The sequence below is a fragment of the Eulemur rufifrons genome, chromosome 19 (genome assembly GCF_041146395.1).
Source record: "Eulemur rufifrons isolate Redbay chromosome 19, OSU_ERuf_1, whole genome shotgun sequence".
NCBI lineage: Eukaryota > Metazoa > Chordata > Mammalia > Primates > Lemuridae > Eulemur > Eulemur rufifrons.
This window is the reverse complement of record NC_091001.1, coordinates 109,514,023-109,530,213: the sequence shown is the minus strand read 5'-3', so window position 1 is coordinate 109,530,213 and position 16,191 is coordinate 109,514,023. Positions and strand designations below refer to the sequence as shown.

The window sequence follows — 16,191 nt, the reverse complement described above, 5'->3', positions numbered from 1 at the left end:
AGACCCGTCTTACAAAGCAAGGTAACCTATAATCAAAGCACAGAAATTACCATGAGTATTTAAAGGTCTTTTATGCTCCCAAACGTAGAGCCTTAAAAAAAGCAGGACTAAAAGAAACGTCTGGCTTTCTAAGCAAGTAGAACTACTGCCTGTGGTCTGTGCTTGGTTATGTTGGGAGAATCGAGTCTTTCTTGTTGCTTGGCAGCTCTGTGCAGTCGTGACGGGAGCAGAATTCTGAAGAAGTGGGCAGCCTGGGAGGGCTGTTGGGGCCCTGTCCGGCCCAGCGCCTCCTTCCCGTTTTTCTTCCCCTGCTTCTCCTGAAGGTCGTGGAAGACCAGGTCGAGAACCCAGTACTGCGTTCTGTGCAGGTCGCAAACAACAGTGTCTTTTTCATTTCTCCTGTTAGGAAGCTCATAACAAGTGAAAAAATAGCTCATTCTTGAAATGGCAATGATGGTGGGTTTGTAAGTGTGGCCGTAGAAGGGCAGAAATTAGAGAGCAGAACGTGTGGGCTCGCGGGATATGGAAAGAACAGGCTCATTAAGGCTCCTGGTCCCTGCCCCCCTTCACTTGTAAATATTTCTGTTGTAAATAGTAAAAATAAAAAGCCGTTGTTCTGCTGAAGTTTTTTTGCTCAGAGGAATTTGAAATCTCTTGGGACTTTGGTCAAGTTCATCGCCCTTTGTCACTGCCCCAAACAGCGTGGTGGCTGCACGCGGAGCCCTGGAGCCCTCGCCTGCCTCGGCCCCGATCCCTGGGTGCTGGCAGGCGTGCACGATGGGCTCTCACCAAGTCAGAAAAGATGGGACTTGTTTTTTAAACTGAAGAAACTGCATGGTTCCAGGGTAAAGACTATAGATGCTGACATGGTGGGAGCTCCTTGTGAACAAGTCAATTGGCTGCCTGGTCTCCCAGCCCCTCGGTGGGGGGGTGGTGGGGGTGGATAAGCCTAGCACCTTACTCCTCAGTAGAAAGGAGCAGCCTCCAGAGTGGAAGAGGCCAGAATGAGCAGGAAAAAGAGCTTGGAGGAAACCCACAATGCAAAGAGCAGAAGAAAACTTTAAAGAAACTGCATTTAATTTCTCAGAGAAAGTAGAAGACATCAGATCTATCAGGGAAGAAGCGGGATGCAGCTTGTTAAAGGAGGCCACGGGAGACAATTATGTAAGAAAATACGAAATTAAAAATCCAACGAGAAGCGTTGGGGTAGAGGAAATGGCTCAAAAATAGATCAAAAAGACCAAAAAAAAAAAAAAAGATTAAAAAATGGGAAATAGATAAAAGACAAGGTTTACTCCTTAAGGTCCAGCATCCAGCTGAAAAGCATTTCAGAAGTAGAATAGAAAGAGGGGAGAACATCACTGCATCATCAGTGCAGCAGCAGAAAAGACAACTTTTGCAACAGAAGGATGGAGTCTCCAGACTGAGGGGCTCGCAAGTGCCCAGCACACCCCAGGGCATCTCAGCGTGAAATCGCAAAAGACCTTAAGAGCTTCCAGAAACCACACAGAGGAGTCAGAATCACAATGATGTTGAACTTCTCAACAGCAACACTGGAAACTTCAAGGCATGGAGTAATGCCATTAAAATCCTGAGGAAAATAACTCAACCTGGAATTAGACCCAGCCAGCTGAACATGAGAGTCGAGTTAAAGATATTTTCAGGCATATAAGGCTCAAAAAGCTTAGCTCTCATGTGTCAGTTCTCTGAAACTCCCAAAGGGTGTGCTCTAGCGAAATGAAGAGTAAAGCCAAGAAAGAGGAAAAGGAGAGTCAGGGAATGGGATCCAACACAGGTGAGCAAACTGCAGGAGGGGATCCCAAGAGGATGGCAGAGGGAAGTCCCATGGGGCCGCTGAGCAGTTGACCTAGAAAGCGGCTGGCCCAAGGTGGCTGTGGGGTAGGAGACAGGTGGGAGGAGGCCTGGGTTCTGCCTCTCGCCCCCCAGGCAACCAGCTCCTTTGTTCAGCTGATCTCTAGACCAAGATTTTCTCCCAGCTGTAAAGTGGAGATAATAATGCCATACCTGATTTTGTGGATAGGATATAGCCAACTGGTTGCTCATACACATTTTAGCTTATTTAATTCTTACAACAATCCCCTAAGGTGAATCAGTATTATCCCCACTTTATAGATTGGATAACTGAGGCCCTGGGTGGTTTAAAGAGCTTATATCTCTCTTCCGAGGCACGGAATCCTTGACTGTTTGCGGATGTGTGCCTCCAGGTGTACACAGGCCACCTGCAACATTCCACACTGTGGAATCCAGATGAAACTAGTTTGTACTCAGTTATCTACACAGGCAACTGCACAGTTAAATAAAAGCAGCCCCTTCCTTTTCTGTTTTTTATGTCTTCCTGCCAAAGCAGAAAGCAGGGTAGGGCCTGGATGTTGTAACTGCTACGTTGCTCACCGCCCTGGCCTTGCCACTTGCAGTACTTCAAAATCCACTGCAAAAAATTAGCCGGGCATGGTGGTGCATGCCTGTAGTCCCAGCTACTTGGGAGGCTGAGACAGTAGGATCGCTTGAGCTCAGGAGTTTGAGGTTGCTGTGAGCTAGGCTGACGCCACGGCACTCACTCTAGCCTGGGCAACAGAGTGAGACTCTGTCTCAAAAAAAAAAAAAAAAAAAAAAACATTAAAAAAACATTAAAAAAAAAAATCCACTGCAAATCCTCATTGCTGTCCAGCTTTCCACAGTGAGTAAAGACATCAGCGGCTGTGGTGTGATGAGCACTTGGCGTGACTGGTGCAGGCTAGGCGTGAAGGAGAGTCTGCCTCGTTTGCTCCTCAGGACAGCTGTGCAGAGTAGTTGATGTTACCTTCATCGTAAGGTAAGGCTCACACACATGTGAAGTCACTTACTGGGCCCTTACCTAGTGAGAGATGGAGTTGGGATTCACATCCAGAACGTAAAACTCCAAACCCACGTTGTTCCCATTGTGACTTTTACAGGGACCAAGGCTCTTGTTAACTCCTGGTGGGGGTGGGCTGATGTTGGACAGGAGGGAAAAGTGTAAAGAGAAATGCAAGATCAGGCCGTGCCACCGAGTGCCACAAGGGAGCCTGATGATCTCAGTTTCCTCATCGTAAAACAAGGATGGTGAGATCTGCCCGCCTCCTGGGACAGCATCAAGGTGACAAGAGTGAGTGGAAAGGGTTTTTGTAAATTAAAAACGCAACACACAGGCGACATTTTAGTGTCATTATGATATGTGAACTTATTTGATGGTAGCTGTAAGTACATGTTCGTTACTTTAGTTGCAGCTTTCACTTTATGGAGTCTGCATTATTGATCCTATTTCTTGGAAAGGATCAAAGAGAGAGAAAATCTCTTATTTTAGCCAAAATTAGCACTCACCGGGCCTGATTTTTCCAGACAAGTGCCAGTGTGGAAGCTGCGCGACCATAGGAACGCCATGTGGCAGCTCCTGAGAAGCTGGGCTGAGTGTGAGCTGATTATAGGAGAATTCTCCTTTTTTGGAATTTTGTATACCATCCTTCTTCCTATTTTTGGTCACATCTGTCCTATCTCATATTTTCCAAGCCTTGCTTTTGCTTTCCCTCAGGGCATTTAGAAAACATGTCAGTTCTGTATGGCTAAGCATCTCAATGCTACGTCCTGTCCAGAAAGAATAACAATGACCACCTGCCTGCTTTGAGGCATGAAGGAATGTTTATAAAGCAGTTGGAACATCTCCAGAGAAAGGCCAACTTCCTATAAAGTGAGATTTTCTTACCAATGGGTGAGAATCTCACCTTCAGAAAGTCTATGAATTTTCTCTGCAGTTATGTAGGATAAAGGGAAAAACAAGGCAGCTCCAGAAATATAACGTGTGAAATCAAGGTGGTCGTAAAGTGAGCCCAGTTGCTGGGATTCTTTTCTTCTTCCCAGGTGGATGTGAGGATCTGGAAAGACTTTCCCAGGGCTGCCTCTGTGCTGAGAAGTGGCTGTCTGATGAAAGGCCGCATGGCAGGACAGATTTCCAGAAGGCTAATGACAAATGTGTAGTCTCTGTCTTTGCTATCAGAGAAGTGGCAGCAGAAGATGTTTACAGTGCGCAGAACCCGCTCTGTGTGAAGACCAGTGTCAGCTGAAAGCAGGGGCTGGTGGATGCTGACCCAGGGATGGGGTTGCGCTGTGAGATACGGTGACCTTGGGCTGAGGAATTTCACTGCACCCACATTGAAAGAGGAACCTGAAAGTTCCACTCAACAGCATGCAAATAAGTCATCACCTTTTTAGTGCAAATGATATGAGTTAGTAGACATTATAGCCATACAGTAAAGGAAGCTAGTCAGGTTCTGTTGGGATGAGTGGCAGCTTGTGGCTTTGTATGTGCTGTGCCTGGCACAGAGGCATCCTTTCCTGCCGGCATTGGTAACGTTACAGCAGTACTCTTTGCCCACTGCTGTCGGGCTTGGGTTAAATATGATCTGATTCTCCAAATTAGCAAAGCTTGTCTCATCACTTCATACAGAGACCTTACTACCAGAGGTCCTCACCCTCAGTGCTTCTGTAGACTTTCCTTTAATTTCTTCTATTGAAAATGTCTTATATTTTAAAGTGTCTTACATTCTTTCTTATGAAACAGGGGTGATGATCATAACTTCATCTTTCTGGGAAGAAGATTTAAGTCACTCTTTTGGGCATAAAGTAATGAACTATGCTGAAATCCAGAGATACCCTCAGTAGCTTATGGCATATGGAACTGTCTACCCTTAGATTTCAGAATATTTGACTTCTATTTCCAAAATTTGCATCTAATATTCTGATTCTTTTCCTGTTAGTTGCCCCTTTCACTGCTATCAGTGCTTGCCTCTGATGTCGCTTGTCCTACCATGCTGTGAACAGAAAAAGGAGATGACATGGCTTGTTAGACTTGTATGCAGATTAGGAGTCCATAGGCTGTGAGTGAGCAATTTCAAGTGAGGGCTTGAGGGCTGGGGCTTCTCTGGGGGGGAGAGAGTGTACATGAATGGGCCTACTGACAGTCACTTTGGGCACCTAGAAACCTCTGCCACTTAAGTTTATGTATGGCCTCATTTACAGTTGGAAATTTCTTTTTTTGTTGTTGTTGTTGAAACAGAGTCTCACTCTGTTGCCCAGGCTAGAGTGAGTGCCGTGGCGTCAGCCTAGCTCACAGCAACCTCAGACTCCTCGGCTTAAGCGATCCTACTGCCTCAGCCTCCCGAGTAGCTGGGACTACAGGCATGCACCACCATGCCCGGCTAATTTTTTCTATATAGATTTTTAGTTGTCCATATAATTTCTTTCTATTTTTAGTAGAGATGGGGTCTCGCTCTTGCTCAGGCTGGTCTCGAACTCCTGACCTCGAGCGATCCACCTGCCTCGGCCTCCCAGAGTGCTAGGATTACAGGCGTGAGCCACCGCGCCTGGCCTGGAAATTTCTGTCTTAAGATTCAGAAGACTTGGCCGGGCGCGGTGGCTCACGCCTGTAATCCTAGCACTCTGGGAGGCCGAGGCAGGTGGATCGCTCGAGGTCAGGAGTTCGAGACCAGCCTGAGCAAGAGCGAGACCCCATCTCTACTAAAAATAGAAAGAAATTATATGGACAACTAAAAATCTATATAGAAAAAATTAGCCGGGCATGGTGGTGCATGCCTGTAGTCCCAGCTACTCGGGAGGCTGAGGCAGTAGGATCGCTTAAGCCGAGGAGTCTGAGGTTGCTGTGAGCTAGGCTGACGCCACGGCACTCACTCTAGCCTGGGCAACAGAGTGAGACTCTGTCTCAAAAAAAAAAAAAAAAAAAAAGATTCAGAAGACTTGAAGACTATGCTACTTTCTGTACTCACAAATCCCTAACCAAAAATAAAAGCACATTCTTAGTTTGATCAAGACAATGAAGAATAATAAGGCTGATGTTAGAGATCCATGTTTTGGTTGTAGCACAGCCCTGTAATTAGTATGTTTAAATTGTACTTTGATACTGTTTCTTTTGGGGGTGGGCCATGTTACCTCATCATAACCCCCATGGTACGTTGACTTCTAGTGGTCAGAGAAAATGGGGAGAGCCATAGTGGGAGAGGACAGGGTAGCAAGGCTTTGGACGTGGGGAGGAAGAGCTTGCAGAGTAATGACTGACTGGGTGCCTGCTGGAGACTTTCCCTGCTCTGGTGCTGCATGGGGCAGTGAGCTCTGATAACTCCTGTCTGGGTGGGAGACACACAGATACTTGCAGCGTGTGTCGTGGTGGCCACTGACAGCCCATGCAGCTCTGCGGGTGCAGCCTCGGAAGCATGCAGCAGTGACTCCACTCCTGGGCCTTGGATCCTTGGATCCCTGGGAGGTGTAGGAGGGGCAGGGAGTTCCATGGGCTCTTATTCGTGTCCTTGAGTCCATCTGCACACAAGCATGAGGACAAGGTTTAGAAACAAATGTCTCCACAACTTCCCAAATGTGTCTAGGACGTGCTGTTTCTCTTTGAAAGTATTAATGAACTTAAATGGATTTTTTCATTGTGTTTTCTCAATTGTTGAATATTAAGAGGACAAACTGCCATGATGTAGGTGATCTCAAACTTTTAAAAAAATTCAAGAGCTAGTGTGTGGAGAGGCTCGAGTAGAGGGTGTGAGTGAAGGAGCCAGTGGGCTGCATCCCAGCACAGGTGCAGAAGCCCAGCCTTGGTGGCTTCAGTGACGCAAGGCCACAGGGACTCGGGCCTGAGTTTGTGTAAGGGCAGAAGACAAGCTGCAGGTGAAGGAGTAAAGACAGCAGGTGTTCACTATTCTAAGGAAGGGTTGATAACGAAAGAAGAAAGCTAGGAGGGAAGGGGTTTCTAGGGTGAGAGAGGCTTGAACCTGAGTCGACGCCCCAGGGAAGGAGCTGGTAGCCGGTAGAGGCCAATGATGCAGAAGAGAGGGACTGTGTGTCCCCTGTTACCTCCTGTGGGTGATTGGCTCAGCCAGGAGTCAAGCCCCTGCCTCTCTAAGCACAGTCATCAGTGAGTTTATGTAGATGAATCCAACCATGCTTGTTTGTGTGCATTCCCCTTGCCTTGAGCATTTTCAGCTGTTTATTAATCATTCCTTAAAATTTAAAACCTAGCAAACCACATCAATACTTGTATATTCCAGGTTCTAGTTTACAAAGCACTTGACACAGTTTGTTTCCTTGACACCCCCAGAGGACCTGGCCTTCCACTTACAGAGCACCATTGGAATTGCCTGGGGCTTCTTGGAAATTCAGACTCCTCTAGGCCTGATGAATCACACTCCTCAGTTGCCTAAGATCCCCAGGTGACAAGCTTGAGAAGCATTGCTGTAGAGCAAAGGTTCTCAAAGTGCGGTCCCTGGACCAGCAATGCCTGGAACTTATTGGAAGTACAAAATCAGCCTCAACATCCTAATTACAGAATTGTGGTTCTCCAACTTCAGTGCATGAGTATCACTTGTATGATGTTAGACCACACCTTTTTAGGCTCCACACCCAGAGTTTCTGATTCCGCAGGTATGGGGTAGGGCCCAAGATTCTGCATTTTTAGTACATTCCCTAGTAGCACTGATGCTGGAGCCTGGGCTGGTGCTTCTGACTCTTACTCTTGGGGAGATTGGGACTTACGTTGCCCAAGGTCTCACTGAGGGCAGAGCAAATACTTTCTTGGACTCTTGGAGGTAATAAATTTGAAAAGGTGCTTTCAGTTTTGGTTGATGGACTTGAACGTCACATGGGGTTTAGAAGCGTGTGTTGCCTGACCCCTGGATTCTCTTGTGCTGCCCCCTGCCTCCTGGAACCAGCCTTCAGCAGGCGTCAGCGCAGTCGTAGGTAGGCCTGCTGATGTGCCCAAGCTCGTCATTTACTCTGGTGAAGAAAGGAAAGAGGACTCTATTTTCTCCCCACGTGGATTCTGAAAGGTGAGAGCAGTTGACTGCCAGAGAAGCAGCATTAAGAGCAGAAACCAGGTCAGCGATTTCTCTCCTTACTCTGGTGTGAAAGTTACCAGTGTGCTTTGGCAGCTGGTTGGTTTTGATCTTTCAGTTTGTGTTAAACACTCAAGATCAACGTGGGCTTCCCCCTTCTTTTTAATTAAACAAACTATCAGAGCAGCTATGCTGCCAAAGAGACAGGACTAGGTGCATCTGTTCAGGAGGGCGCCCTGTGAGAGTGTTTAGGCGGGACAGTGTGTGTGCGCATGCGCTGGCGGTAGACTTTCCGGCAATAACTATCTATAGCCCAGGGGAAGCCTCTTTACTTACAACAGAAATGAAAGTCACCTGGCTGGTGTTCCTGGCCTGACCTCAGGTCAGATGTGAGCCATCTTGCCCTGTGAGGACAGCAGACTCTTTAATAGGGACATGACAGGAATAGTTTGGCTTCAGAGCTCTCAGCCCAACTCTGCTACTTACAGTTGTGTGATTTGGAGGCAAAAAGGATAACGAGCCTCTCTTTTTTTCCCCGTACCTGTAAAGTGGGGATAACAGCACCTACTTCTCAGAGTAGTTGAAGGATTAAATGGCTGTGTGCCATTTGGTGGCTTATTCAGGCCAGTTTACCTAGTACCTTCTGCTGCTTCAAAAAACGTTCTGCCTGGGTGCCCATTCTTACAGGGAGGCAGCCTTTGGAAAGAACACAGAGAACTCATCTTTGAACCTGCCAGGCACACTCCTGCCTCAGACCGTTTGTGTTGGCAATGCCCTCAGCCAGGAGTGCACTTCTACCAGATTTCCACGTGGCTCTCTGCTTTGCTTCCTTCGTACTCTGCTCAAATGTCACCTTATAAAAGGCCTTCCTGACCACTACTTGAAAGAGTCCCTATCCCACAAGTGATCGTGGCATCTTTATTTGTGATATCTGTAGTAGCCCCCAACAGGAAATGCCTCAAATATCTATCCACAGATGTGTGGGTAAACAAATTGTAGTGTATCTGTATGATGGAATAGTACTTAGCAGTAAAAAAAAAAAAAAAAAAAAAATTTAAAAATTAGTTGGGCATGGTGGTGCACACCTGTAAGTCCTAGCTACTCAAGAGGCTGAGGCAGGAGGGTGCTTGAGCCCAGGAGTTTCAGGTTACAGTGAGCTGTGATCCGGCTACTGTACCCCAGTCTGGGCAACAGAACAAGACTCTGTCTCTAAAAAATAAAAAATTAAAAGGAAATGAACTATTGGTGCAACAACATGAAAGAATCTCAAAGTAATTATGCTCAGTCTCAAAATAATTATGAAAGAAGCCTGATGAAATGGAGTATATACCATGTGATTCCATATACCGCATATAAAATTCTAGAAAATGTTGCAAAGTATTCTGTGGCGACAGAAGCACATCAGTAGTTGCTGGGGACAGGAGAGTGGGGGAAGGTGAGGGGCTGGGGTTGCAGAAGGGGCACAGGGAAACATCTGGGGTGATGGGATACATTCACTATCTGGATTTTGATGATAGTACATGGGTGTATCCATATGTTGTAATGTACAAAATCATGCACTTTAAATGTGTGCAGGTTATGTTAGTTTCATCTCACTAAGGCTGCTTAAAACCTTTTAAAAGCCATTAATCAGAAGCGTTGCTGATCAATAGAATTTTTTGCATACATAGAAATGGTTTACATCTGCTTTGTCTAATGTTAAGTCGTCACTAGCCACATGTGGCTATGGAACACTTGAAATGTGGCTAGTGCAACTGAGAAACTCAGTTTTTAGCTTTAAATTTAATCAGATTAAATGTAAAGAGGCACATGTAGCTAGTGTCTGGCTTATGGGCCAGCACAGGTTCAAATCTTTTACATCTCACATCCCACACGTGTCCTGGATCTTGGGCTCCCACTTCCAGAGGTGACTGACTGGAAGCTTTCAGCCACTTGAAGGCTGTTTTGCGCATATCCTTGCTAATGCTGAAACCTGCTGAGGATGCCCCTAACTGAAACAGTGAGGTGTTACCTGAGGTCTTTTTGCAACTTCTCACCCTCTGGCAAGGAGTATTTCCTGGCCTGTGCAGAAGGTGGTTTGCCCTTCTTTGAAGCCTTGGCTTTTTCTGTTTAACTCTATGAGTGATCAGCATTTGCTCAAGTTGAAAAGAAAAACTCAGCAAATCTCAAAATGGTGCCTTTTCTACCTTCTGCCTCTTAAGTTTCTGGTAAATTGGGCGTATTCAAATAAATTATGTGACACATGTGAGTCTTGGATAAGACTTATTGGCCAGGTTTTATATAGTAACAAAATGCTCTTTTTAAGGAAAAGCTGATTATACTGAAAGAGAGTTTGATGCTGTTAAGGGTTTTGGAGAAGAGCCCTGGGAATACCTGTTATTTTCTAGATCCGTGAGGCTAGAGCTGGGAAGATTCTGCCCAGCGACTGCTGGGTGCTTCTCAAAAGTAGCCATGACGGAAGAATCCTGTCTAGGGTCAGGCTTCCGGTTGGATCCCTTTGGGCACGATCATTTGGCAAAGCAGAATTACTCACTGCCTGAGTAAAAGAGAAGGCAGCCTCAGCTCCTTGGGGGGCGGGCAGGCTGCATGGTCGGGGAGCCAGCGGTGGGGCTGGGGCTGGATCAGTAGCAGCCAGTGACCAGAGAGCAGGCAAGGTGGTGACCTATGAGTAGAAGTGACAGAGCTAGAGGCAAGGAATTTTAAGACGAAAACAAACACAATAGTTAGAAGGACAACATGAAGAGAATGGCTGTGTGGCTGGGTCTATTCCCCACCTCCATCTTCTTGTCTTTGTTTGCTAATCAGCTGTGGCATTAGCATAATGATTTTGTTCTTGATACCTAATAGCCTCGTCTGCTGCCTGCCCCACTGACTGAATCATTTTATTTCTACTAGTGAGATTACAGACCTTTGACTACTTAGTCATCTTGTCAGACATGTCCAAGTGAACTCAGGAAGAGTAGACAGAAGAGACAGGAAAAAGAGAGCACTGTTATTTTAAAAGATTGCCTATTTGTTGGTCCATAGTTAATAGCAGTGATTTAAGATTAATAATTTGTATTCAGGTTGTATTTGCTGTTTCAAGAAGCCATTTTACATAATGTGTTTGTTAAAAGTAGGTCAGTATAAGAGAAAGCCCAGTGCTTGCTTGGCACTAAGGAAAAGATTCTGGTTAGGTTACGCGGGGATAATTTAATTCTGCCCATAGATCATAAAAATTTCATTACACATAAATTGAGGCTGGAGCTGCCTGAGCACAAGGGATGTGCAATAATCTTTTGGCTGTGGTTTTCATCTCTCTCGGCCACGGTTGGTTCAGCTGTAGGCCTGAGGCTGCCTGGACACACACAGGGGAACACAGAGCCTGCCCAGCCTTCGCGCCGCAGGGCACACCTGGCCTAGCAGAGACCACAGCAGCCGTTTCCTGGAAGTTCTCCCTGAGTCATGAGGCCCGTGTGCTGCTCTGGTTATGCCGAGGGCAGATGGGCTAATGTCCAGGAGTGTGGAAGCTGTATTAGTAAAGCCATGACAGATATTCTATTTATGTTTGTTTAAGACTTTCTTTTAAGAAAACCCCAGCTCTGTTGAAGCGTATTTTACATATGGTGAAAATCACCATTTGTAGGTGATTTCTAGTAACTTTACTAAGTGGTTTGAACATCACCTTAAAGCAGTTTTAAGACATTTTCTCCTCTGCTAAGGTCCCTTTTATGCTCTTAACAGTTAATCCCAGTTCTCCCAGCTCCAGGCAACCACTGATCTAATTTTCTGTCTCTATTGTAATAATTTATTTTCTCATTAGAATAGTAATAGTTTCCTATTTTGGATAATTTGAATAACCCCAAAGAGAGAAACTGACTTTGAATGAAGCCAGAGCCCCTTGGTTGACCTGGTCCCCAAGCCCCTTTTTCTAGCTGCTGCCTCCTGCATCAGCACCGCGGGCCACCCTCCATGCTGTTCCTTTGCCCGGGCTACCCCCACCCCCATCTCACAAGGCAGATGCCCTTTGTCTTTTGAAGGTCGGTCTTACACCCCCTGCCCAGCATGATTTCCCTTGTGTCCAGGCAAAAGATCATTTTCTCTTCCCTGTAGTTCCATGTTTTCCTCATGGCTCTCAGAATTTTCACTTCATAGTTGACTTAAATATGGGGTTTATCTCCCTACTGAACCCAAGGGGAGAGGCTTTCCGAGGACTGAAGTCCTCTCTGCTCCATCTTTGTCTCCTAACTCCTCTGTACCTCCAGCTTCCTCTCCTGCCGCTACCTGAGGGCTACATGCACCTCCTTTGTAGCATCCATCACAGTTGTAATTGGCTGTTGAATGTCCCATCCACCGCTAGACTGTGGGTCCTGTCCCCAGCGCCCAGCATGCAGGATCACACTCACTGCTGAAACGAATGAAGAATGAAAGTGAGCTGGCCAAATGTGTTTGGATATCCATAGGTTGTTCACTCATCTCTACTTGAACATTTTGCTGTAGGTACCAAAGCTTAGTTTACCTCTTCTTACCCTAATATCTGTTATCAGTACCTAAGTTCTTCGAATTAAATAACAAATAATCTCAAAATAGACTCAGTAACCAAATTGTGATGATGTTCTTCCCTGCTGCAGAGAATCTTGTTTTTCCCACTCACTCATGCCTACGTTCATACTTATACACCCCCTTCATAAAAAACCTACTAGGATTCTTTCTAGAAACAGGATCCTTAACTTGTGAGCACCTAACTCTTTTTCCCCCCCGACTCACCTTTTAACTGGATGGTTTTGGTGTCTTCGACTCAGCCTGCCATGCTGAGCAACTCTGCTCCGCCCCTCTGTGCTGTTTTGCTGGCTTCTTTCTTGCATGTGCCTTGTCCAAGACGGCACAGCATTGGCTCCCTGCCAGGTAGTGTTCAGGACCGAGTCAACCTGTGCTGGTGACTCTGAACGTGGCTTTGTGTGATCATGTACATGAATGGGCAGCATCTCAAAGGTAACTGCTACAGTTACCCTTCTTCCTACGCCCAGATTGACTGCTTAAAACCAAAGCCACTGCTTCATCACCCTTCACCAATGAGGAGCCATTGGTATCTGTACAGTGTGAAATACGCTACTGTGGGTATGTCTTAAGAGTTTTTATTCTTGGTGTTATGTATTAATTCTTCCTCTGAAAGGGCAGGTGTTTCATTTGTCTTTGTAGCCAGCTGTTGCTGTCTGCAAAATAGGTACTCAATAAATACACCTGAATGAAAGAATTCACTTGTGCATTTGCTGCGTGTTGTCTGGCTTAAAGGTGTTACTAGAACTAAGGTTGTATCTGAAACCCTTGTAGATTCTGTCCCTTACGCATTATGTGCTCAGAAAAGTGTTTAAGGATATTGGTTTATCCCACCAATGTTATTCATCTACTCTGGGCCAAGCCCTGTGCCAAGAGTTATGGGGAACATAAAATGTAATTCAAGTGGATGCTGACCTTTAGAACTTACAGTATGAGATTGATAAGATGAGTACAGTAGAGGGGCTGCCAAGCGACTTAAGAAATGTAGAAAAGGGGGGGTGTGAGGGCGATCTGGCTGTGACATCTGCCACCCCATTGATCACCAAGGTTGATTTGGCTGATCAGGCTGGGTAGGCCGGTGTCTCCTTCCTCCCTCACCGTTCCCTGTGTGTCCCTCCCAAAGCTGCGCGCTCGGTTGAAGAGGATGACCTTCCCCGACAGAGGAGGACCGTACTTCGGTCAAGGGTATACCAGTAGCTGTGCTCCCCTGCTAGAACCTCCAAACAAGCTCTCAAGAAATATGGAAAAAGGAAAATATTGGAGGAGTCTGGAGAGGGAGGGGCCTCTTTCTGCTGTGGAGATTGGGGTTGCTTAATGGAGAAGGTGGCCTTTGAGTAACTCCCGCTGGAGGGGAAGGCTGTGAGCAGTAGGGACAAGGGATGCTGTTTCACTTGGATGGAAGAAATAGAGCACAAGCATAGAGTCAGAGAAGCAGAGAACAGCAAAGTGGCTGAAGATGAAGAGTGGCAAATGAGGATGGCTCGTGGGGGGTCTAAATGCAGGAATAGGAAGTGTAGTCTTTGTATCAGAGACATGATCCCAGATAAATCTGGCAGGACTGCGAAGGAGGGATTGGGGCAGGCAGAAGGTGGCAGGGAGCAGGGGAGGCTGTTGCCTTAGTCCAGAGAAGGGGCGCAAGGCCCAGGGAGGCAGTGGACACAAGAATGGCACGGAGGGATGTTGGTGGAAGGACAGGCCATGATAGAGCCAATTCTCGGCAGCTGGTTGAGTAGGCGCAGCGAGACCAGGTCAAGGAGTCCAAGACGACTCCGAGGTGTGGCGGGAGGGAGGGTTTTAGAGGAATTAAGAGCTGCAGGAAGCAGGGCTGGCTCAGCACTGGAGGAGAGAAATGTGCACTGAGAGGTGGGGACTGTGGCGATACCTGCACTACTGACTCCCATTTCTTCCTACCATGGGTGACAGTGGGAACCTGTGTGTGCTTGTTCTTATAGATTATTCACCAGCCACTGGTCCTCCCATTCTGTAAGACCTCGCCTTAAACTGAGCTTTTCGGTATTTCAGAGTTGAACTCCTAAGACTAATCCTAGCAAGTCCCAGCTGATTACACTGTACCTTGGAGGAATGCCAGGTACAGGGAAGTGTCGAGTTGTTTTATCCTAGAGGGAAGTTACCCAAAACAGTCTTTTCTCAAATGACAGTCGTGAATCAGTCATGTACTTGGCAGAACTGGTTGATGCAGGCATTATTACATACCTTATCGATATTTCTCATGGGAATTTCTGTCTCCATTTAAAAATTTAGTATGCTGATAGCATATGGAAATCAGATCCCATATTGCCTTTAAAATGGTGCCTATATTTTATTTTCTTATTTAAGGTAATTATACTAAAAATAAATTTTTTCCTTGGTTAATTATAAGAATGAATGTGCAAGGTCCCAGAGTCCTTCCTCTCGACTTCCTGCTTTCATAGCCCTGTAATCTAGGCGCAGGCAGCCCGGGGTGGCACAGAAGACACAGGGCCGCAGCCATGGTAACTGGCAGTTGCATCAATTTGAGGGAGTGATCTGAGCCTAGGGAGGGTCGAAAGTAGGTCTTGAGCTCATTTTCCACGTGCAGAGGGAATCTTGTCGGGTTTAGTAGCCGAGTCTGTGAAGGCCCTTCCTGCCTGAAGCTTTGCATCTTGACTCACGTTGGACCTGCCCGTGCAGCCTTGCTGGCCCTGAGTGGGCCTGTTTGCCAGGAGGCATACGCTCTGCCTGAGTGATCACCGTGGCAGTCCAAGTCACCGGTCTCTTGCTTCAGGGAGAACAAGGGGCACCTGGGCTCTTGCCCTCCTCTTTCTGTTTATCTGCTTTCCCCAGCAACACCCTCTCTCACACACACACCTCACACACGTGCACACCCTCACCCACGTCCCCTCACCCACGTACCATCACCCTCTCACACACACACACACACACACCTTCTCACACACATACACACCCTCACCCACGTACCATCACCCTCTCACACACACACTCCCTCCCACACACACACCGTCATTCTCACACATATACCCTCACTCACATCCACACATAGGCAAACACCCCCCCAACAGGTACACACTCACACACACACTCACACCTTCATACTCAAGCACGCAATCACTCACACACCCTCCCTCCCCCATGACACACACTCATTTCTTTCCTCATTGGCACTCAGCGTTGGCTCATATTGCTTCATAGCAGACAGACGATTCCCCCTGTGTCCCTGTGTTGGGAGCTTGCCGCAGAGACTGGGGTCTGGGGGCCCAGAGCACAGACCAGCATGGATGGGCTGGGCAGTGCATGAGAGCTGGGAGTGGGTGTCTCCTTTTATTCTAAGCTCCTGAAAGTGGTTCCGTCGTTGATTATTTTGAAATATTTTTCTTCGTTGTAATGACTGTCTTCTCACAAACTTCATAGCTTAACAATATAAGATTATTATTGTGAAAAATATACAGACCTAGCCTTTTCATTAGTTATATATTCATTTGTAATATTAAATCATTACAAAGAATTTAAGGCCGAATAAGGCAGTCGTACCTGCACCGGCCAGGTTTTAAGTGGAGGTTAATTATTAATATTACCTGATGTTCTCTCTAACTTCCTTGCTGTCCTTCCTTAAAAGTTGAATAGGAATATTCTCTTTGTTTTTGTTTTTTAGATTCAGAATATGAACAACATAATCTCCTTCCCTTTGGACAGTTTGCTGAAGGGGGACCTGAAAGGAGTGAAAGGGGTATGGCGCGAAACCGTGACATCGGGGCAGGTTTTACATCGTGTGGAGCCA

The 16,191-nt window shown here is 46.5% G+C and overlaps 1 protein-coding gene across 2 annotated transcripts in view; it reads left to right on the top strand.

The window, feature by feature from the left end:
- Positions 1–16,191, top strand: part of ASAP2 (ArfGAP with SH3 domain, ankyrin repeat and PH domain 2) — a 172,066-nt gene that overhangs the window by 79,077 nt on the left and 76,798 nt on the right. For both annotated transcript variants that reach the window (XM_069495255.1, XM_069495254.1), the window contains exon 4: positions 16,066–16,140. In XM_069495255.1, coding sequence (XP_069351356.1) covers positions 16,066–16,140 — 75 coding nt within the window. The remainder of the gene's footprint in view (positions 1–16,065; positions 16,141–16,191) is intronic.